At 39.0% G+C, this 23,121-nt stretch overlaps 2 protein-coding genes across 2 annotated transcripts in view; one reads left to right on the top strand and one right to left on the bottom strand.

Moving 5' to 3' along the window:
- Positions 1-1,670: 1,670 nt before the first annotated feature.
- LOC113808804 (transcription factor Sp5) lies at positions 1,671-2,907 on the bottom strand. Its single transcript, XM_027360294.2, has one exon. It carries the CDS (start codon positions 2,872-2,874, stop codon positions 1,795-1,797), a length of 1,080 nt encoding a protein of 359 aa, XP_027216095.1. The 5' UTR covers positions 2,875-2,907; the 3' UTR covers positions 1,671-1,794.
- A 4,007-nt stretch (positions 2,908-6,914) lies between these two features.
- The window catches only part of LOC113808800 (uncharacterized), a 46,234-nt gene continuing 30,027 nt past the window's right edge, over positions 6,915-23,121 (top strand). Inside the window, exons 1-8 of the mRNA XM_070133348.1 lie at positions 6,915-7,926; positions 9,185-9,205; positions 11,176-11,556; positions 13,557-13,631; positions 14,335-14,437; positions 14,680-14,702; positions 15,485-16,515; positions 20,340-20,449. Coding sequence (XP_069989449.1) covers positions 6,949-7,926; positions 9,185-9,205; positions 11,176-11,556; positions 13,557-13,631; positions 14,335-14,437; positions 14,680-14,702; positions 15,485-16,515; positions 20,340-20,449 — 2,722 coding nt within the window. The 5' untranslated portion in view covers positions 6,915-6,948. The remainder of the gene's footprint in view (positions 7,927-9,184; positions 9,206-11,175; positions 11,557-13,556; positions 13,632-14,334; positions 14,438-14,679; positions 14,703-15,484; positions 16,516-20,339; positions 20,450-23,121) is intronic.

Genomic DNA, 23,121 nt, shown 5'->3' on the forward strand with positions numbered 1-23,121 from the left:
ATATTGATAATGATGGTTATGTCAATGAAGATGATAATGATAACGGCAATAGTTACGATAATGGGGACAATAACATTGATAATAATCATGGCAACAACAACGACAACAATAATAACAGTTATACTGATAATTATGATAATGATAATAGTAATCTTTATGATTAGAATGTTAACAATAATGGTAATGATAATAATCATAACGATAGTGATAATGATAATAATGGTGATGAGGAGAATAATAATAATAATGATAATGATAATAATGATAATAATAATGATAATGATAATAATAATGATAATGATAATAATAATGATAATAATAATAATAATAATAATAATAATGATAATAATAATAATGATGATGATAATAATGATGATGATGATGATAATAATAATAATAATAATAATAATAATAATAATAATAATAATAATAATAATAATAATAATAATAATAATAATGATAATAATAATAATGATAATGATAATGATAATGATAATAATAATAATGATAATGATAATAATAATGATAATCATAATCATAATAATAATGATAATGACAATAACACTAAGAATAGCAAGAATAGTAAAGATAACAATAAAAATCATGATAGTAATAACATTGGTACTGTTAATAAATATGATACTGATAATAACAATAACAATAGTAATGATAACAACATCAATAATGCTAATGATAGCAGTGATTCTCGTAATACCAATGCTAATACTAATAATGATATACTAGTAATGCTAGCACTAATAATTATATTACTAATAATGATAATGATAATTGCGATACTATGATGACAATAGAAATAATAATCACAATAATGATAAGAGTAATGATAATGATGATAATGATAATAGTAATAATATTAATTACAGTAATTATAATAATGATAGATATAATAATGGTGATAATGATAGTCATAATAATTATAATGATAATTGCGATACTGTGATGACAATAGTAATAATAATCACAATAATGATAAGAGTAATGATAATGATGATAATGATAATAGTAATAATAATAATTACAATAATCATAGATATAATAATGGTGATAATGATAGTCATGATAATGGTGATAATGATAGTCATAATAATGGTGATAATGATAGTCATAATAATGATAATGATAATAGTCATAATAGAGATAATAATTATAATAATGATAACCATGATAAGAATAATGATAGTCGTAATAAAAAAAGATTGATAGTTACAAAACTATTCATAATGATAACAGTAAAAATGCTGATAGTAATGGAGATAATGATAATAATGATACCAGGATTAATAATTATAATGATAATAATAAAGATAATGCTGATGATAATGATAATGCGAATAATAACAATAACAATAATAATAATATCAATCATAATAATGACAATGACAATGATAATACGAATCATGATAACATCAGTAGTGACGATAATGATATCCCGTTCTTGTCTTTAGGAGATGGAGAGAAGTGTCAAATAGAAGGGTTAGATTTGAGGGATAGAAATCATAAATGATCTATATTGAACTGTATTTCACGTTAAAGGTCAAAGTTTGAAAACATATTGGAAACAGGAAAAGACTTGGTACTTGGGAACTATGAGGGTCTGAACTATGTGAAAGACTGTTTCGTCTATTAGGGCATGCGATAGATATAGCTAAATCAAGGTATATGATAGGAAAATTATATATGAATCTTTTATTTCCATTATTTCCAATAAATAAATATAAAATCACGGGGTTTTACATAGATGGTTCACCCAGGAAATTTTAACTAGTATACAATTTAGATCTGGAAGTTTTGCATATAGCCATATTGCGACAGGTGGTTATCCTGTCCACATAGATAAGAGTTCTCTAGCAAATCTTCGACGTCAACATCTGCTTCCTGCAGCTCTGCTTCAGACACGGGAGAGTCTGGCAGCGTAACAGGGAGAAGTTCCTCCGCACAGTCTTCAACGGCGTCATCGCAGAGTTCCACGTCGACGTCGTCACCTTCGGCAGGAGAAGCAGAAGCAAGACGGGCGCGTCGGTTCTCGTGGGTCTTGACGTGTTTGTTGAGATGGTCAGAGCGCATGAAACGTTTGCCGCACTCGACGCACTCGAAACGTTTCTCGCCCGTGTGCGTTCTGAGGTGGCGCTGGAGTTCGTCGGAGCGAGTGAAGGCCTTGTTGCAGAAGATCCACTGGCACGCGAAGGGCTTCTCTCCGGCATGGGACCGGAGGTGAGCCTTGAGGTGGGACGTTTTGCCGTACACTTTGCCGCACCCGGGAATGTGGCAAACGTGCTCCCTCTTCTTGGCACCTGAACCGTCTCGTGGGGCATTCAGACAGTTGGGGCAACGGCATCGTCGACAACGCCGAACGCTGACGGATGACTGCGCGTTGAGGAGAGCAGAGGCGATGGCATTTGGATGGTGCGAAACGGAATCCTGCGCAACGGCAATCGGGAGGGATTGAAGAAACGGAGGAGTTGCTTGACCTGTTGGTGGTACCGTTGGACTGGCATACTGAGGATGGCGGAAGCTGTGGGGGATGTGTGACGTTGGTGTCGTGGAAACGCTCGTGCTCCACCAGGGACGCGTCTGCACATCCTTCGGCGGCGTAACCGGCTTCTCAGGAGGAGGAGAGAGCATTGGGGTCGCGACGCCGTTGTGCTGGCCGTAGCACTGCTGAAGGGAATGGTAAGGCAAAGCACTGACTCCACTGTAGGACGTAGGCGAAACATTGGCGAAATATCCTCTGTGAGCTTCAGGCGACGGCGTTAATGGTAGACCTGGCTGCTGATAGGAATGGAAGCTGCTCAGGCCATCACCGCCCACCCAGTGAGATAACTGCGGTCCTCCTAAGGCACTGACGGGATACATCTTGATAAAACTGGCTGTCGATGCAACAGACGCTGGGAGAAGTGTGACGATGTCCGTGATCGGGGAAGGTAATATACCTGGGCTCTGGATGACGTCAGCCAATCAGAGCACGAGGTCGCTTCTCCGCCCACTTCCCAGGTATGGCAGGTCGAGAAAACCCGAAAGTTCATTCTGTATCTTTTCTCGGATTTCTTGTTTTCTTGTATCTTTAGACAGCTTTTCTTGTTTTGTCTATAAGTTTACATGTCTCGTACGATGATATATATAATCCAACCTAAACGTTTATTGATATTTACCTGTTTACCGTGTTTAACTGAATCTTATATTCAGAGGAAGGTAGTCTTATAATTTCTGCAGAATTGCATGAAATTATTTCAGATATTTCACCTGTGTGATTAGGAAATTCGATGCTCTGTTTCCTTTGATTCTTCTGTAGCGATAATAGATGACGAGGAGAAAACGGCTTGACCCGAGATGACCTCGGGTGACAGCAACCATTTCGCACCTTGTCGCGAACTCTTTTGAAATAATGTACACTTATGGGCAATTAGGCCAAGGGTATTTAATGTAGCTCTTGACCTTTTTTAGGTACTATTTTGATAAGGAAAGAACATCTTAGCTTGTGAATTATAACGAAATTAGGTACATGAATTCCCCCACAACTTATTATCTTGCGTTTGGCCTATCAGTCAGATTTCTAATTCATTCTCATATCAATCATTTACATCAACCGGCTTAACAGACTTCTTCATTTCCTTTAAATGAATAGATTAATGAGGAGGAAAATATTGTTGTTACATAATATTGTCTATGTATAAAATTTGCTATAGGCAATATTATATAATGTTTAAATTTACCATATGAGAATTCCTAATAGATTTTATTATATCAGTATATACCCCCCCCTCTCATACACACACACATACTCTTGTTTTATGCTTTGCATTTGCTGGCATTTTCTATATATTTTCTGACAGCAACAGAAATGTCCTAATTAGGAAGTACGTACAACTAGTTTCAGTTGTCAGGAATCTCATAATTATAACATTACCAAGAGTGACCAACAATAACAAGTTAGCGACAAGGTGTGAATTGAATGTTGTAACCCTCAGGTCATTTCAGGTCACAATTAGTCAAGAGGACGGTAAACGTCGTAAACTGACTTATCAGTGTAAGTGTAATACATATTTTAGTGCTACTGAAAATGTAGGTAGTAAGGGAGAGGAAGGAGGGGGGATAAGGGTGACCCAAAGGGGGACGAGAATTTTTTGGGAAAGGAAGGGTCAAAGGGTACGCCACATTGCTTTTTTTTTTTTTTTTTTTTTTTTTTTTACGAGGAAGAGTGGAGTGGAAAGGAATCACAGATAGTATATATTGTGATCGAAGGTTAGTCTCTTAATCCCTTTTCTGAAAATGTAAATATCGTTGTGTTCGATATGGTATGATTTAGATTTTACGCACAATGAGACAGACATTCAAATCCAAAATAAAAATAAAAAATAGTATAAGGCCTGATCCTAACAATGTTACGTTACTATTACTGCAATATTTCACTGACGAGTTGTCAAATTTATCATACAATGTCTACTAATAAGTGGCTAATGAAGCATGTTCTGACCTATATTTTGTGACGAGTGAGTCACGGATTCACACCTTGTCGCGAACTCGTTATCATAGGTCACCTTAGTGTCATGGGTTGTTCTTGATCTCACTTTCAATTGTTTGTTTTTCTTGACATCGCTTTGACGGATTTCATGACAGACACGGGTATGTATCTTATTCATTCCACGTTTACCTGAAATACTTCATAAAACCTTTCATGATGCATGATTCTTGGTTCTCGTGCCCTCTACCGTGGGAAGCACACACACACACACACACACACACACACATATGTTTCATCACTATGGAGTTAACTGTTACAGAGCCTACATTGATTTTTAGAATGTTGATTATAGATGACATACCATAACAAGTTCGCGACAAGGTGCGAATTGGACGATGTCATTTCCAGGTCATCCCAGGTCACCCATATGCGGTCAATCACCATTTGTCAGTGTTAATCAGTGTTAGAGAGAAAACCATTCTTGATTTTAAAGACTTTTTATTCCAGTGATAACAATAACATTGTTTTCCTGTTCTTTTATAACAAATACCAATGATTACATTATCAGTATACTGTGTAACATTATGAAATGAATAAATAAAATGAGAAAATAATGTCATTAAAATGATAATGATAATGAAATTGATTATATGTGTAGGTGTGTGTGAACTCACACGCACACTCACACACACACACGCGTATATATATATATATATATATATATATATATATATATATATATATATATATATCCGCCGCATCCTCCTCCTCTCTCCTTATCCTCTTCCTCCTCCCCCTCCTCTTCACTTCCTCCTCCTCCTACTTCTCTGCCTCCTCTCCTAATTTCCCCTTCCTCCCCTCTTCACTCTTTCTCCTCACTCCTTCTCCGCCACCCCCATCCTCTGCTCTTCCCCCTCCTCCCTTCTTCCTTTTCTCCGCCTCCTTCTCCTCCTTCTCCTCCTCCTCCTCTCTCTTTTTCCGCTTCCTCCTCCTCCCCTCTCCGTTTCCGCCTCCTCCTCTGCTCCTCCCCCTCCTCTCCTCTCCCCCCTCCTTTCTCCTTTTTCTCCGCATCCTCCTCCTGTCTCCTTTCTCCCCACCTACTCCTCTTCCCCCTCCTCGCCTCTTCCTCATTCTATCTCCTCCTCCTCCTCCTTCCTTCTCTCTCCTTCCCCACCTTCTCCTCCTCCTCCGCCTTCTCTTCTCTCTTCCTCCTGTCTTCCTTTTCTCCTCCAACTACCCCCTTGGAATGATAGTGAACAAAGAAGAGAAAATAAAGATAATGGGAATAAAGAGGAAATGATGAAAATAGACCAGGAAGAAAATGAGAATGACGAGGAAGAAGAGAAAATGGCTGAGAAGAGAAATCAAAGAGAGAAGATGAAGAAGCAAGAAGTATGATATGCGGAATAAAGGAGATATGATAGGGGGGGATAAAGAGGAAATGAAGGAAGAGGATAAAGGAAGAAATAAATATAAAAATCAAACGTATGGAAGAAATAGAGAAAGAGCTGTGGTGATAGAAAGGGGAGGAGAGGAGTAGGAGGAAGAACAGAGGATGAGAGACAGGGAGAAGAGAAGAGGCGGGGAGGAGGGGGAGGAGGAGGAGGAGGAGGAGAAGGCGGGAGAGGAGGGGCAAAGGGCGGACTTCGGAGAACATGAAAGTGAAGTGTCTTCGGATTACGGGTTCGGAATGACCATCCTTCCTCTTATTCCTCTTCCCATTTCACTTCCTCCTTCCTTCCAGCGCTTCTATAAATGATTTTTTGCTGAAATATAATTTGTAGCTTAGTCTTTTGAAATCCTTCTCATTTCGGTGATGTGTAGGGAGACTATGAATGTCCGGTACAATACAGCTTTTTCTTACCATTGTCAAAAAGATTCTCAGTGTAATTTAAGAAAAGATAATATTCCTAAGAGAGTGATGACAAATTAATCGATGGTATTCTGAATAAGTCATAAGGGATTCTGTGCATGTATAGCGTCTAAATACCAACCTACGTATCTATTTAAATTTATACAAACATCTACACACACACACACACACACACACACACACACACACACATATATATATATATATATATATATATATATACATATATGTATATATAAACATATTTGTATTATGTAAACACACAAATGCACATATACATACAGTGTATATGTATATACATACACACTGCATGTATATATATACATATATGTATAAAGATGGGAAAATATACATGTACAAATGTTCATATATATCTACCTTTATTTGTATACTTATTAGAAACATACAGGACTAAGAAAATTATACGAAGATCAACCCAGCTCATAAATAAAATACATTGCGGTACAATGGCAGTATGTGACAGACGGCCGAGAGGAGAACCCGCATTCCCAGGACAGGTATATCACTGCTCCCAGGTAAGGTCCACCTCACTCTCCGCTTCCCACTTGCTCCTTGCGGAACCAACGGCACTGAGATGTATTCTTGTGGCACAGTTGAGGGAACAGCCATGGATTACTACAGCAACGGTCACGCCAGAAATGCATTCGGTCCTTTCCATCAACAGACTCCCACCACGACTCTCCCTCACGTCCGTGGACAACTTGCCAACGTCTCGCCGCCTAACTTGTACGGCGGCGTCGGGGAGCTTCCCTATCCGTACCTGCAGCACCACTACAGCGCCCTTGCCAACGCTGTCACTCCGCCCATGCTCTCTCCTCCGCCCGAGAAACCCCTCACGCCCCCGAGGGAATCGCACACATCGCCCTGGTGGAGTGCAAGTGCTTATAACACGCCCACTTCTCACGCCACTTACGATTATCCATTCCACCTTTATCAGCAGCACGCCGGTCTCGCCGGACCTCTGCTGGGCCAAGGCAACCCAACCCTCATTCCACAGCAACCCAACGCCTTCGCACAGGACACCATCCTTCAGCAGCGAAGGCGCATGGCTTCTGCTCTCGTCAGCACGTCAGTCGGTGGTCGTCGCTGTCGACGATGTCGCTGCCCCAACTGCCAGGACGCCTCACGAAGCAGTACAGGCGGCAAGAAGAGGGAACACATCTGCCATGTTCCGGGATGTGGCAAGCTGTATGCCAAGACGTCCCACCTGAAGGCACATCTGCTTTCACACAGCGGAGAGCGGCCTTTCGCGTGTCAGTGGATGTACTGCGACAAGGCGTTCACTCGCTCCGATGAACTCCAGCGTCACCTCAGAACGCACACGGGCGAAAAACGTTTCCAGTGTGGCGAGTGCGGAAAACGTTTCATGCGATCCGACCACTACAACAAGCACGTCAAGACTCACCAGAACCGACGCGCCCGTCTTGCCCCTGCATCTCCTGCCGAAGGTGATCACGTCGACGTCGAGTTGTGCGATGAAGTTGCCGGCGATTCTAGCGGGGACTTTGGCTCCTTCGCATTGCCAGATTCTCCCGTTTCTGAAGCAGATTTGTAGGAGTCTGATTTGGACGTCGGGTGTGCGATGCATAATGGATAGCTTTTCTACGTAAGGAATATCCTTTGTATCGCTCTGCTCAGGTGAACCTAAAAGAAACCCTGTGAATACTCTACAGTTTATAATAAAATGAAATGATACGAAATTTATGTTGCTTTCATAATTCGAAATCCATCATAAGGAAAATGACAAAAAAAATAATGCCAGATTACAAGCAAGTGCTGTTTAAGCCTTCATATATGTGTAATTCAGTATCGTGAATATGGAAAAAAATATTAGAAAATAGTTTTTTGCAATTCAACGATCATAAACATTTCCTGTGGTCAGAATTTGCGGGATGTATTATAGCACAATAAGATGACGCATCATAGAAATTACCAGAACAATCAACTCAAGATAATTAGATCTGAATGCCAACAACTACCGCTAATTGAGAATTCTTTACCTGATTAGTAAAATAGAAAGTTTGGAAATGCAATGGCTGTGGCACCTCTCCCTTTCCATTGTGAAAATACATACGCTTCCAGTTCTTGTTTTATCATATAATCACGAAGAAATACGCATAATTGCAAAGTATGGGATGATGCAATATCAGTGATCGAACAGAGGACAGAGGGAATTCATAATAGATATTCTTGATGGTCTAACTTCTCGAAACGGGGATGTGTTTCGACTTCTCGCAGTTCCAACCAGGCTGCATTTTATCTTTGAATTACTAAACACGATTGCTTCCCTAGCCTCTTCATGCATGACCTGAAATGACCTATTGTGAGAGCCACCGATTCACACCTTGTCGCGAACTCATTCTCGTCGGTCACTTGAATGTTTTACCAGTGTTTGACCTCATTTCCACGCGTTGGCATCATTAATGGATGGAAGTAGTGCTTGTTTTGACAACTAACAAATGAAATGTCAAATCAGAAGTGGGGAGGAAAAGAAGCTGAAAGAACGAATGTTTTCCAATAATTTTCTGTTTCTGCCTTTTATAACTGAAATAGACCATCAGTCGCGTAGATTTGTTGAAAGCGGATTGGATCAAATGAAGGTCAAGAGTTCTTAAATGACCGGTCACTATTAATGCTTATAGCGGGGAATAAGTTAATATTCAATATTCTATGTGTTGTTCAGTGAATCCCAATGTATTCATTTCAGTGATTGTAATATTGACGTATATAGTTCACTAACGCTGGACACGCAGCTCATTCTGAACGTCCATTATAAAAGTTCTTGATTTAAATACTCATATATTCTACAGCAAAATGACAAGCGTTTTAAAGTAAGCCCTTCACTATCTTTCTTTTAGCGGCAGTGATTGAGAAATTGGTTCCGGGTCATAAATCAAGTAACAATGAACACGGAACAGGTGATGATGAGGTCATGATCGAGTTCAACCTCTTTGTTACTCGCCGCGCTCCGCCCTTGGCCCGTGTCCTGGGCCTCTAGCCCCGCCCATGGCCCCTCCTGCCCGGGCCCCTACGCCGCCCGTGGCCACTTCTCACGCCCTCTGTCCCGCCTTCTTTGAAACAGAGACCTGCTGTTTTGATTTGAATGAATAACGAACAGTTTTTTGATGCATTTGAAAAATATATTTGTTTTGTATGACGATTCATCATTAGAAAAGGGTGTCTTGGCCAACTACTTTACCGCAGAGAATAACAAATGATATACTTCATATAGTGATCCAAACTGCAACCATTTTTTAATGCTATTCAGTGCTTACTAAATTAAATAAACTACAATAAATTGTTTCTACTTGAGACACATTGTTTTATGCACCTCACAGGTACAAATGATTACACAAATGTAAACAGCTGAAAATATAATTGCTTGCTTATTCAAATGAATTATGCATGTAATATATTTCGTATATTCTTTACCAGAGGAGCATACTGCTGATGCACTGATGCACAATTGCCACAAACACTTGATATTCTTAGGTTGAGATAAGCCAAAGAGGATGAGGAATGGTTTCCTTGCCATTTTGAATAATGGTGCACAAAAATCGTCTCATTTTCGGATATCACCTAATTTCAAACAAGGGTAACTATTTAGATTCCAGGCGAGACACGCACACATAGATGGTATATATCATAATTTTTTGTGTATATGTCTATGTATATATTTGTACACACACACACACACACACACACACACACACACACACACACACACACACACATATATATATATATATATATATATATATATATATATATATATATATATATATATATATGCATATACAGGGGGTCCTTGACTGACGACGGAGATCCGTTACTACGATGACGTCGACGCACACCTAAATACAGTACATGTACATACATACATAAGCACCGAAATCATTCCTATATGCTAATGCAGTATGTATACATGTATTCAAGACACTTCTATGACGTACATGAACACATAACAAGGGATAAAGGAACACACGGAAGACAGTTTAAATACCACACACGTCGCATCCACGAAACGTCGAAAGTCGAGACCGTTGTAAACCGAGGATCCCGTGTACATATGTGTGTGTGTGTGTGTGTGTGTATGTGTGTGTTCATACATATACATATACATATACATATATATATATATATATGTGTGTGTGTGTGTGTGTGTGTGTGTGTGTGTGTGTGTGTGCGTGTATACACATATACTTATATATATGCGTGTATACATATGTTTTCATGTGCGTAGGTATCCATATATACATTAGCAACAATTATTTGTTTGTGAATCACCAGTTTGACAATAACAAGTTCGCGACAATTAACAAAATGTCAGTGGGAGTCTATCTTCCTATTATTATTATTTTTTTTTTGTGTCATTTCCTCATGTTTTTATTATTTTTTATTCTATTTATTTTTTTTTCTAATTTTTGTCGTTGTTACAATTATGTAGTGTCCAGAGGCTTTCTCGGTTTTCATTTATTTGCTGCTATGAAAAAGATCTATTTTAATTGTCGATAGAAAAGAATATAAAATTCTGCGTAAACTCACATCAATAAATTATCTCGAACATGTGTGTCTGGTTAAATTATCATTTGTAATCTCTCACTGGAATTTATAAATGTCCATGTCATATAAGGCGTTTGATCTGATGCATCTGCGTTTTCCATGAGTAATTTCTCTCTTGTATACGGGGGAAATCTGAGGTTTCAGATGTAAAACAGATATTTCAATAAGACATTATTTACTTATTCTAAATCACAAGGTACATATAACAGGTTCACCTATAAATTTACTGATTTCATAGAAGCTGGCTGATGCTTTGTATCTGGTCATTCCCAATTACATCATTAGGCTCTTGAAAATCCGTTTCAGACACGGGAGAGTCTGGCAGAGTAACGGAGAGAAACTCCTCATCGTCACACAGTTCCACGTCAACGTCGTCACCTTCGGCAGGAGAAGCAGAAGCAAGACGGGCGCGTCGGTTCTGGTGCGTCTTGACGTGCTTGTTCAGATGATCAGAACGCATGAAACGTTTTCCGCACTCTTCACACTGGAAACGTTTTTCACCGGTGTGCGTTCTGAGATGGCGCTGAAGTTCGTCGGATCGAGTGAAGGCCTTGTTGCAGAAGATCCAGTGGCACACGAAGGGGCGTTCTCCGCTGTGCGAGAGCAGATGTGCCTTGAGGTGAGAAGTCTTGGCGTAGAGCTTGCCACATCCTGGAACATGGCACACGTGTTCCCTCTTCTTGGCAGCTGAAGCGTCTCGCGAAGTGTCCTGGCAGTTAGGACAGCGGCATCGTCGACAACGCCGAACAGTGAGCGACGAGTGAGCGGTGAGGAGAGCGGCGGCGATGTTGCTTTGTTGGTGAGGAATGGCATCGTGAGTGACGGCGCTGGGAACGGACTGAGGAACAGCTGGACTCACGTGTGCCACGCCACCCAGTGCAAGGCTGGCGTACTGGTGAGGGTGGAAGTGGTAGGTGGAAGCAGCATGTGAGGGCGGAGTAGCGTAGGCGGCAGTGTTCCAGCAGGAGGATGTGTGCGGTTCCTTCGGGGGCGTGACGGGTTTCTCGGGCGGAGGAGAGAGCATGGGCGGTGCGATGGCGTTGTAGTGGTGCTGAAGGTAGGATGTGGGCGTTGACACGTGTGCAAAATGGGCGTGGCGAGCGTCGGGCGGCGGTGATAAGGGTAAAGGCTGTTGATGGAAGGAAGCAAAGTTGCTTGTGCTGTTGAAAGCGTTGTCACTTATGGCTGACCAGTGAGGAAGCTGCGACTGTGTCAGTGTACCACAGGCATACATGCTGACAATGCTGATTGTAGTGCTAGCGATGAGCAGCGAAAAGTGATGTGGAATCTCACCTGTGGAAGGTAATACACGTGGACTGCAAAAGGCGACAGCCAATGAGGACGCGAGTTGTGACCTCCATCGGAGTTGCCAACTGCGTTATTTTCAACACTTTCATATTTGGGATGTTATAAGTAAGTTTTATTATAGTTTATAGTTTCCATTATATCTCATACCATATATTACCGTTATGACTTGTACGGTATTTCTGTCACATTCTGTAATATGCATTTATATTGTCTCATATTTTATATTTCCATTATACATTTTACATATTCCTATACCTTATGATATGTATTCCTATACCTTATGATATGTATTCCTATACCTTATGATATATATTCCTATACCTTATGATATATATTCCTATACCTTATGATATGTATTCCTATACCTTATGATATATATTCCTATACCTTATGATATATATTCCTATATCTTATGATATATATTCCTGCATCTTGTGATACATGTTCCCTTAATATCTTGAGATATATGTTCCTTTAATATGATATATATCTTTATTTCATTTTTTGTGTAAAATCATAGAATATGTTTTTATTTAAAGAGATACTAAAGCTTCATATCTATATTGGACTCGGGAGTGGGGTTGATTATTTATATAATGTAATGTAATATCAGTGTCAATTTGTGCATTATATGATATTGATATGAAATTAATATTGTAATTCATAACTCATAATATTAATTCATGATAATAATATTAAATAATAATAATAATAATATAACTCATAATATGCAATTCATAAATAATATTAGTATTACAATTGATTTAACATGATAAAATGATGCAGTAATTGATATGAAAAAAATATCAATATGATTATTGAACTAGAATATATTGACATAATAATTGATTTAATATTAGATGCTGACATGACAATTGGTATGATATGATATATATTGACACGGTTTAATGATAATAATTGGTACGACATGAAGGAAACAGCCTTTAAGTAGGACACTCTCATACCTGCTTTTCCTTTGGCCTTGTTGCAGGAAATTGGTTCCAGGTCATGACACGGCGCAGATGACCAGGTCGCCATTGCGCCTCCGTCCCTCCCCGCCTTCTTTCCCTCCTTGGATCTGTTTTTGTCAGTTGTGGATTGGTTGCGTGGATTGAACGTTGCAATGTGTGGTTGGGGTGCACTTTCTGCGGCTCCAGGTGTGACCATGACCCTACGTCTGAATGGTAGCAGAGATGGCTTAAATTTTCTCTGCTTATAGAATTATTCCAATAACATCCTAAGGTCATTCATTGTATAAATCTATTCGGATGAAATCTAAAAGCAATGTATATTTAATTTGAATCCCTTAAGATCAGTAAGCGTGACTGCAGCAACAAGTTCGCGACGAGGTGTGAATTGGTTGGGCAAACAGGGAGGTCACCAAAGGTCATGTGTGCTCGCGGCCTTTGCATGGCGACAAATGATGATTAATGACGCATCATTAGCCTGACTTGTTTATCAAGATGCTATGGTTATGTTCTCTCTTTTCATTAATCTCATTTAATCTCTCTCTCGCTTTTTCTCTACCATTTTATGTCTTTCATTAAATGTACATTTAGCGGGTTATTAATCGTTAGATATATAATTGTCACAGACAGTCAATGCATAAAACTTTTTGAAATGTCAGTTCTGTAAACCATGAAAAAAAAATCGTGAAAATATCATTGGTGACCTGAAGTGACCTCTCGCGAGGGCCACCGATTCACACCTTGTCGCGAACTCGTTCTTATCGGTCATTTAAACATTTTTCTTATGCTTGACCACTTTCAATTGGAACTTTCCTAAGCAATTCTGGTGCTTCTGATCTCAAAGGATTAGCGAGAATGACTGGGTCCCCTTAAGCTCTAACATAATGACTATGCAACATATGCCTACAATTACTTTCACGATTTCTTTCGCTCAGATACACACTGACACTCACTCAAATCCCAGTCACATATGCATAGACATACTCCTCGCATGCACTTATTCCACACGCGAGGGGCTACTGTATTTAACTTTACATAGTTTTTTTTTTCTATCTACGTGTCTGTTACTCATGGTGAGAAGGTACTTTTTGCGTTGTTGTTGTATTAATCTTTTTCAACAGCAAATAACACGCTGTTCAGATGTTCAGATTGCGATATGTGGTGCATATATTTCACGCATTATGAGTCTGATGAATGTTGATTATAACACAGAAATGTTTGGATGTACATAAAAATGTGTTTCAATGATGACCTTTTTATAGTTCTTGTTGTGGGCGCTTTCTCGTCTCTCGAAGAGTTTGGTTAGCTAACTTTTATATTAGAAAGTTGTAAGATTTGGGAACACCTTTGCTTATGTGCAATGTTGTCAGTGTCTTATTAAAACTATTATAATCTCACACGGCCCACTCTTAAATATATATGCGAACATTCGTATATGCCCATTCAGTGTTCTTTTAACTGTACAGATCCAAAGACTTACCAAAAACAAGTAGGCCAGGAATGGTTGCCTTCCTCCTGCTCCTCCTCCTCTCTCCCTCTCTTCTGTCCGTCTCCGCCTCCTCTTCCTCCTCTCTCTTCCTTATCCGCCTCCTCCTCCTCCCCCTCCTTCTCTTCGTATCCTCCTGATTGAAGGAGGAAGATGGGGAGATGCGGGGGAGAAGGAGGAAATGAGAGGTAGGAGAAAGAGAACGAGTGGCGGAGAGGAAGAAGAGGAGGAGAGGCGGGGAAGGAGGAGGAGAGGGCGGGAGAGGAGGGGCAGACGGCGGAGAAATGAAAGTGAAGTGTCTTCGGATTACGTATTCGAAATGACTTTTTTTTTTTAAATCTGAAATGATAAAATTTGTTGCCTAGTCTTTTATATCCATTCGCATCATGCTTCTACTTACTGACTTTTTTTTATGCCAAAGAAAATACTCAAATATTGTGATTTTAGAAATTATAGGAACCCTAAGAGAGTAATGATGCATGTACATACATACAGTATATATGTATATGGATACACACACTGTATGTATATATATATATATATATATATATATATATATATATATATATATATATATATATATATATATATATATATGCATAAGGAGGGGAAAATCATTTATCTACCTTTGTGTACTTATTAGAAAATTTGTATATAACACTAAGAATATAATACGAGGATCATCCCTGCTCGTAAATAAAATACACTGCATTACAACGGCAGTACTTGACAGACGGTCGAGACGAGAACCCGCATTCCCAGCACAGGGATATCACTGCTCCCAGGTCCACCTCACTCTCTGCTTTCCCCTTGCTCCTTGCGGAACCAACGGCACTGAGATGTATTCTTGTGGCACAGTTGAGGGAACAGCCATGGATTACTACAGCAACGTTGACGCCAGAAATGCATTCGGTCCTTTCCATCAACAGATTCCCACCACGACTCTCCCTCACGTCCGTGGACAACTTGCCAACGTCTCGCCGCCGAACTTGTACGGCGGCGTCAGGGAGCTTCCCTATCCGTACCTGCAGCACCACTACAGCGCCCTTGCCAACCCTATCACACCGCCCACGCTCTCTCCTCCGCCCGAGAAACCCCTCACGCCCCCAATGGAACCGCACACATCGCCCTGGTGGAGTGCAAGTTCTTATAACACGCCCACTTCTCACGCCACTTACGATTATCCATTCCACCTTTATCAGCAGCACGCCGGTCAGGCCAGACCTTTGGTGGGCCAAGGCAACCCAACCCTCATTCCACAGCAACCCAACGCTTTCGCACAGGACACCATCCTTCAGCAGCGAAGGCGCATGGCTTCTGCTCTCGTCAGCACGTCAGTCGGTGGTCGTCGCTGTCGACGATGCCGCTGCCCCAACTGCCAGGACGCCTCACGAAGCAGTACAGGCGGCAAGAAAAGGGAACACATCTGCCATGTCCCGGGATGTGGTAAGCTGTATGCCAAGACGTCCCACCTGAAGGCACATCTGCTTTCACACAGCGGAGAGCGGCCTTTCGTGTGTCAGTGGATGTACTGCGACAAGGCGTTCACTCGCTCTGATGAACTCCAGCGTCACCTCAGAACGCACACGGGCGAAAAACGTTTCCAGTGTGGCGAGTGCGGAAAACGTTTCATGCGATCCGACCACTACAACAAGCACGTCAAGACTCACCAGAACCGACGCGCCCGTCTTGCCCCTGCTTCTCCTGCCGAAGGTGATCACGTCGACGTCGAGTTGTGCGATGAAGTTGCCGGCGATTCACGCGGGGACTTTGGCTCCTTCGCATTGCCAGATTCTCCCGTTTCTGAAGCAGATTTGTAGGAGTCTGATTTGGACGTCGGATGTGCGATGCATAATGGATAGCTTTTCTACGTAAGGAATATCCTTTGTATCGCTCTGCTCAGGTGAACCTAAAAGAAACCCTGTGAATACTCTACAGTTTATAATAAAATGAAATGATACGAAATTTATTTTGCTTTGATAATTCGAAATCCATCATAAGGAAAATGGCAAAAAATAATGCCAGATTACAAGCAAGTGCTGTTTAAGCCTTCATATATGTGTAATTCAGTATCGTGAATATGGAAAAAAAAATAGAAAATAGTTTTTTGCAATTCAACGATCATAAACATTTCCTGTGGTCAGAATTTGCGGGATGTATTATAGCACAATAAGATGACGCATCATAGAAATTACCAGAACGATCAACTTAAGATAATTAGATCTGAATGCCAACAACTACCGCTAATTGAGAATTCTTTACCTGATTAGTAAAATAGAAAGTTTGGAAATGCAATGTCTGTGGCACCTCTCCCTTTCCATTGTGAAAATACATACGCTTCCAGTTCTTGTTTTATCATATAATCACGAAGAAATACGCATAATTGCAAAGTATGGGATGATGGAATATCAGTGATCGAACAGAGGACAGAGGGATGGTCTAACTTCTCGAAACGGGGGTGTGTTTCGACTTATCGCAGTTCCAACCAGGCTGCATTTTATCTTTGAAATACTAAACACGATTGCTTCCCTAGCTTCTTCATGTATAACCTGAAATGACCTATTGTGAGAGCCACCGATTCACACCTTGTCGGTCACTTGAATGTTTTACCAGTGTTTGACCTCATTTCCACGCGTTGGCATCATTAATGGATGGAAGTAGTGCTTGTTTTGACAATTTTTAATAAATGAAATGTCAAATCAGGAGTGGGAAGGAAAACGAGCAGAAAGAACAAACGTTTTTCAATAATTTTCAGTTTCTACCTTTTATAACTGAAATAGACCTTCAGTCGTGTAGAATTGTTGAAAGCGGATTGGATCATATAATGCTAATGCTAATAAAACTAATATTCAATATTCTATGTCTTGTTCAGTGATCACCAATGCATTCATTTCAATTATTATAATATTTACGTATATAGTTCCTTAGCGCTAGATATTGCTCATTCTGAACATCCATCATAAAAGTTCTTGATTTAAATTATATATTCTAGAGCAAAAGGACAGGAGTTTTAAAGTAAGCCATTCGCTATCTTCTATGAAATAGGTTCCGGGTCATAAATCAAGTAACAATGAACACGGAACAGGTGATGATGAGGTCATGATCGAGTTCAACCTCTTTGTTACTCGCCGCGCTCCGCCCTTGGCCCGTGTCCTGGGCCTCTAGCCCCGCCCATGGCCCCTCCTGCCCGGGCCCCTACGGCGCCCGTGGCCACTTCTCCTGCTCTCTGTCCCGCCTTCTTTGAAAACAGAGACCTGCTTTTTTAAATTTGAATGAATAACGAACCGCTTCTTTCCAAAATATATTTGAAAAATGTATGTTTTGTGTGACGATTCATAAGGAAGAAAGGGTGTCTTGGCCAACTACTATGCCGCAATAAATAACAGAAATGATGTACGTCATATAATAATCCAGACCATAACCAAATTTTTAAAAATGCTGCTCAGTGCTTGCTAAATAACAAACTACAATGAGCTGTTTTTACTTGAGACACACTTTGTCATATGCATCTCACAAGTGAAAACGATCACACAAAATGTATACAGCTGAAAATATAATTCCTTCCTTATTCAAATGAATTATGAAGTCTTGGCGTAGAGCTTGCCACATCCTGGAACATGGCACACGTGTTCCCTCTTCTTAGCAGCTGAAGCGTCTCGCGAAGTGTCCTGGCAATTAGGACAGCGTTATTTTCAGGAATATTTCAAATCATGAAGGATATATTTATTAATGTAGCTTATCATTTCCACTATATCTCATACCACATTGCTATGTTTTGTAAGACGTTTCTGTCATATTTTATATGCACTTCTATTGTCTTATATTACATATTTCATATGTTACTATATCTTATGATCTATATTTCTATATCTTATGATGTATATTCCTATGACGTATGATATATATTCCTATGACGTATGATATATATTCCCGTTACGTATGATAAATATTCCTATGTCTTATGATATTCCTATATCTTATGATATATATTCCTGTATTTTATGATATATATTCATGTATTTTATGATATATATTCCTCTACCTTATGATATATATTCCTCTATCTTATAATATATATATTCATCTCTTATAATATATATATATTCCTATATCGTATAATCTATATTTCCTATATCGTATGATTTATATATTCCTATATCATATGATTTATATATTCCTCTCTTATGATATATATATCTTTAGAAATGTATTCCTTAACTATCACATTATACGTGTCATTATTGTATCTTATATATTTCTGGTATATCATATAGAACATATCCTTAAAAAGAAATGTCTATCTAGGCAGCATATTTTTTCTGAATTCGCCATGGGAATGGGATTAATCATTGATGTAATGTAGTGTAAATTAATAGGATAATTTCTAACATATGATATTGAAATATCTATTGTAATTGATACATTAACATGAATTGGAATTGGTATAATGTACTATATTGACATTATGAGTGGTATGATATAATAAATTGACATTATAATTGGTATAATGTAATATATCGTCATTGTGATTGGTATAATATAACAAATTGACATTATAATTGGTATGGTGTAATATATTGACATAACTAATATCATGTAATATTTTGATATTATGATTGGTGTAATATAAGATATTGGCATCATGATTGGTATAATATAATCGATATATGATATATTGACATGACAATCAATATATGATATACTGACATAATCAATATATGATATAATGACATGGCAATCAATATATATACTGACAAGACAATATATATATGATATATTGACATAACTGGTATATGATATATTGACATGATATCAATATATGATATATTGATATTACAATCAATATATGATATATTGATATTACAATCAATATATGATATATTGATATTACAATCAATATATGATATATTGACATGATTGGTATAACCTACTGACATAACAATTGGTATAACCTACTGACATAACAATTGGTATAATATAACACTGGCATAACAACTGGAATAATATAACACTGGCATAACAACTGGAATAATATTACATTGACATGACTGGTATAATATCATATATTATGATAATTGGTACAGTAACACAGTACTTGTTCCGATAAGAACGAAGCAGCCATTGAGAAGGTACTCTCTTGACTGTTCGGCCTTGGTGCAGGAAATTGGTCGCGGGTCATGACTCAGGCGCAGTCGGGTAGATGACCAGGTCGCGATTCGGCTGAATTTCCTCTGACCGCCCTCATGCTCGCCGCCCCTCGCCCGGCCTCCCGCTTCCGCCCATCCCCGCCCTCTTTTCCCCTTTTGATTTTTTTTTTCTTTTTTTGTCAGTTGTGCGTTGGTTGCGGGAAATTAATAATGCAATGTGTAATTGGCGGGTATTTCCTGCGGCGCCACGAGTAACCATTCCCATGCATTGGAATCTTTACAGCAAATGCATAATTTATCCTGCTTATGCAATTATTCCAGTAACATCTTCAAGATATATATATATATATATATATATATATATATATATATATATATATATATATATATATATAAATCTTGTATTCGGATGAAATTTAAAAGAAACGTCTGAATGATTGCAGAGAAGGCTTAAATATTCTCCGTTTATGATTTTTTGCAATTACATCCTCAGGTCACATTATTTCTATAAATCTCTTCGGATGAAATTTAAAAGAAGCCTTTATTTAATTTTGAATCCCTTAAGATCAGTTAGCGTGACTGCAGCAACAAGTTCGCGACAAGGTGTGAATTGGTTGGCCAAACAGGGAGGTCACCAAAGGTCATGCGTGCTCGCGGCCTTTGCATGGCGACAAATGATGATTAATGACGCATCATCATTAGCCTGACTTGCTTATCAGGATGTTATGATTATGACCTCTACTTATTACTTTCTCTCCCATTTGCTCTCTCTCTCTCTCTCTCTCTCTCTCTCTCTCTCTCTCTCTCTCTCTCTCTCTCTCTCTCTCTCTCTCTCTCTCTCTCTTTGCTGTCCTTTCCTTTATCTCTCTCTCTTTCCTCCCCCCCCCCCCACACACACATTTCTCTCTATCACTAAATGTACATACAGCGGTTTATTAATCATGAGATGTATAATTTTCACAGACGCTTAAGTAAAGCATAACGCGCTTCTTCAAAATTTCAGATTTATAAATCATGAAAGAATTGTTTTTCTGAATATTTCATTGGTGACCTGAAGTGACCTCTCGCGAGGGCCACCGATTCACACCTTGTCGCGAACTCGTTCTTGTCGGTCACTTAAACGTTTTTTGTTCTCAATTAGATTTTTCCTTAGCAATTCTCGTGCTTCTGATCTCAAAGGATTAGCGAGAACGACTGCAGTTGACGCTGGGTCTCCTTACACTCTAACCGAATGACTGTGCCTACAATGGCACCCATATTCACGATTTCTCTCGCTCAGATACACACTGACACTCACTCAAATCCCAGTCACACATACGCAGACACACGCCTTTCACACACATATATTCCACACTGAAGAGGGTAGTGAATTGAACTATTGACTAGTTTCTTTATGTCTATCTACGCGTCTGTTACTTACGATGAAAATATACAAGGTGCATTATTGTATTTCTAACAGCAAATGGCAGATTCTTCAGTTTGTAATTTGTGGTGTATATGCTCCACGTATTATGATTCTGATAAAGGTTAATTATAACATGGAAATGTATGAATATAACTATAAATGTGTTTCAGTAATAACAGATGAATACGCTAGTCTAATAATGAAAATATTGATTTTTGTCATGAAAGGAAGAGCAACACTCACTACACACACACACACACACACACACACACACACACACACACACACACACACACACACACACATATATATATATATATATATATATATATATATATATATATATATATGTATGTATGTATAAGTATTAGTTCACTCTTATGATTAGGAAGTTGGAAGATTCGGGTAATACCTCTGATCTAATCGTCAGTTTTCATTTATCGGGGTGTATGTGCATTTATCTTAATAAAAGTACTTTAATCTTACACAGTATCCTCTCACATACAGATGAGCACATTCGTATATGCCCATTGCCTGCCTTTTAAATTATACACATGTAACGATTTATTAAAACCAACTTTAAACTTTTAAAAGTGAGCAGAAAGTACCTAATCAATATTGCAAAGATTTCAGTCATCTTTGTAAGTTTTGTAAGATTTTATTTTACATAAGAAAATGAAATGTTACGGAAATACCCGTAGACTTTATTTCGTTTTACAGAGTCGGCGCCATGTAAGGTCACGTGATGGCGTTGAGCAGGAAGTAATGTTCATTCTGCACAACCTTCCGCATAGTCAAAGCATATCTGCCTGTTAAAGTGTTTCCTTTATGTCTGATCTCTCTCTCTCTCTCTCTCTCTCTCTCTTTCTCTTTCTCTTTCTCTTTCTCTCTCTCTCTCTCTCTCTCTCTCTCTCTTTCTTTAGAAATAAACACATCTGTCTAAGCTAATGAGAAATTGGTTCCGGATCATAAATCGCAGAATAATCAGGAAGCCACAGGATCAAGTCATAATCACACCCTAAACACGGCCAATCTCCCCGCCCATGGCCCCGCCTACCGATCATGGCCGTTCCCCCTCCAAGGACCCTCCCCCCCTTCCCCTTCCTCCCGCCCATGGCCATTCTATAAGTTTTCTCAGGGGGAAAGTCCGTTCTGAAAACTACTGCAGAACAAGGTGACACATATTTTCTTATTAATTTGCAAGAGGGTGGGAGGGGGGGGGGTAAGGGCAAAGGCTGGTCTTCGGCTAACATAAAAGTGACGTATTTTAGGATTGCGTGTTATAGATGACATTCCTTTCTCTTATTCCTCTCATCCATTTTATTTCCGATTTTCTTTCCAATAGAATTTGTTGAACTGATTTTTTTTCTTTGTTTTCCTTTTTTCTCGGAATATTATGCAACTTTTTGATATCAGTGAACTTTAGAGGAAATGGGAATTGCCCACACAATACATACTTTACACCATGCTAAATGTACAATGTTTGTCTTGAGATGTAACTATCAATAGAACGGCTACAAGAATGGATATGGTGATGGAATTTTGGTTACCTTACTGATAGTTGTCGAAGAACGTACATAGATAAACTAATTATAAAAATCATAGTAATGCCAGCGAAACCTATGGTATTCTGCATCGTGAGGTACTTTGTACGTGTACAGTATCTATCTGGATATACATACATACACATATATACATATATATATGTGTGTGTGTGTGTGTGTGTGTGTGTTTCTTAACTTATTAATTATGGTGTATTCAGAATATCCAAATGAACATACGAAAGTAAATATATACAAAATACTCGGGTACAACGACAGTACTTGACAGACGGCCGAGAGGAGAACCCGCATTCCCAGGACAGGTATAT

Source organism: Penaeus vannamei, chromosome 18, assembly GCF_042767895.1.
Source record: "Penaeus vannamei isolate JL-2024 chromosome 18, ASM4276789v1, whole genome shotgun sequence".
In the NCBI taxonomy this organism is placed as follows: Eukaryota; Metazoa; Arthropoda; class Malacostraca; order Decapoda; family Penaeidae; genus Penaeus; species Penaeus vannamei.

Bases quoted from the DNA above. Each gene is read 5' to 3' on its own strand.
- LOC113808804 (XM_027360294.2), bottom strand. From the start codon at position 2,874: ATGTATCCCGTCAGTGCCTTAGGAGGACCGCAGTTATCTCACTGGGTG.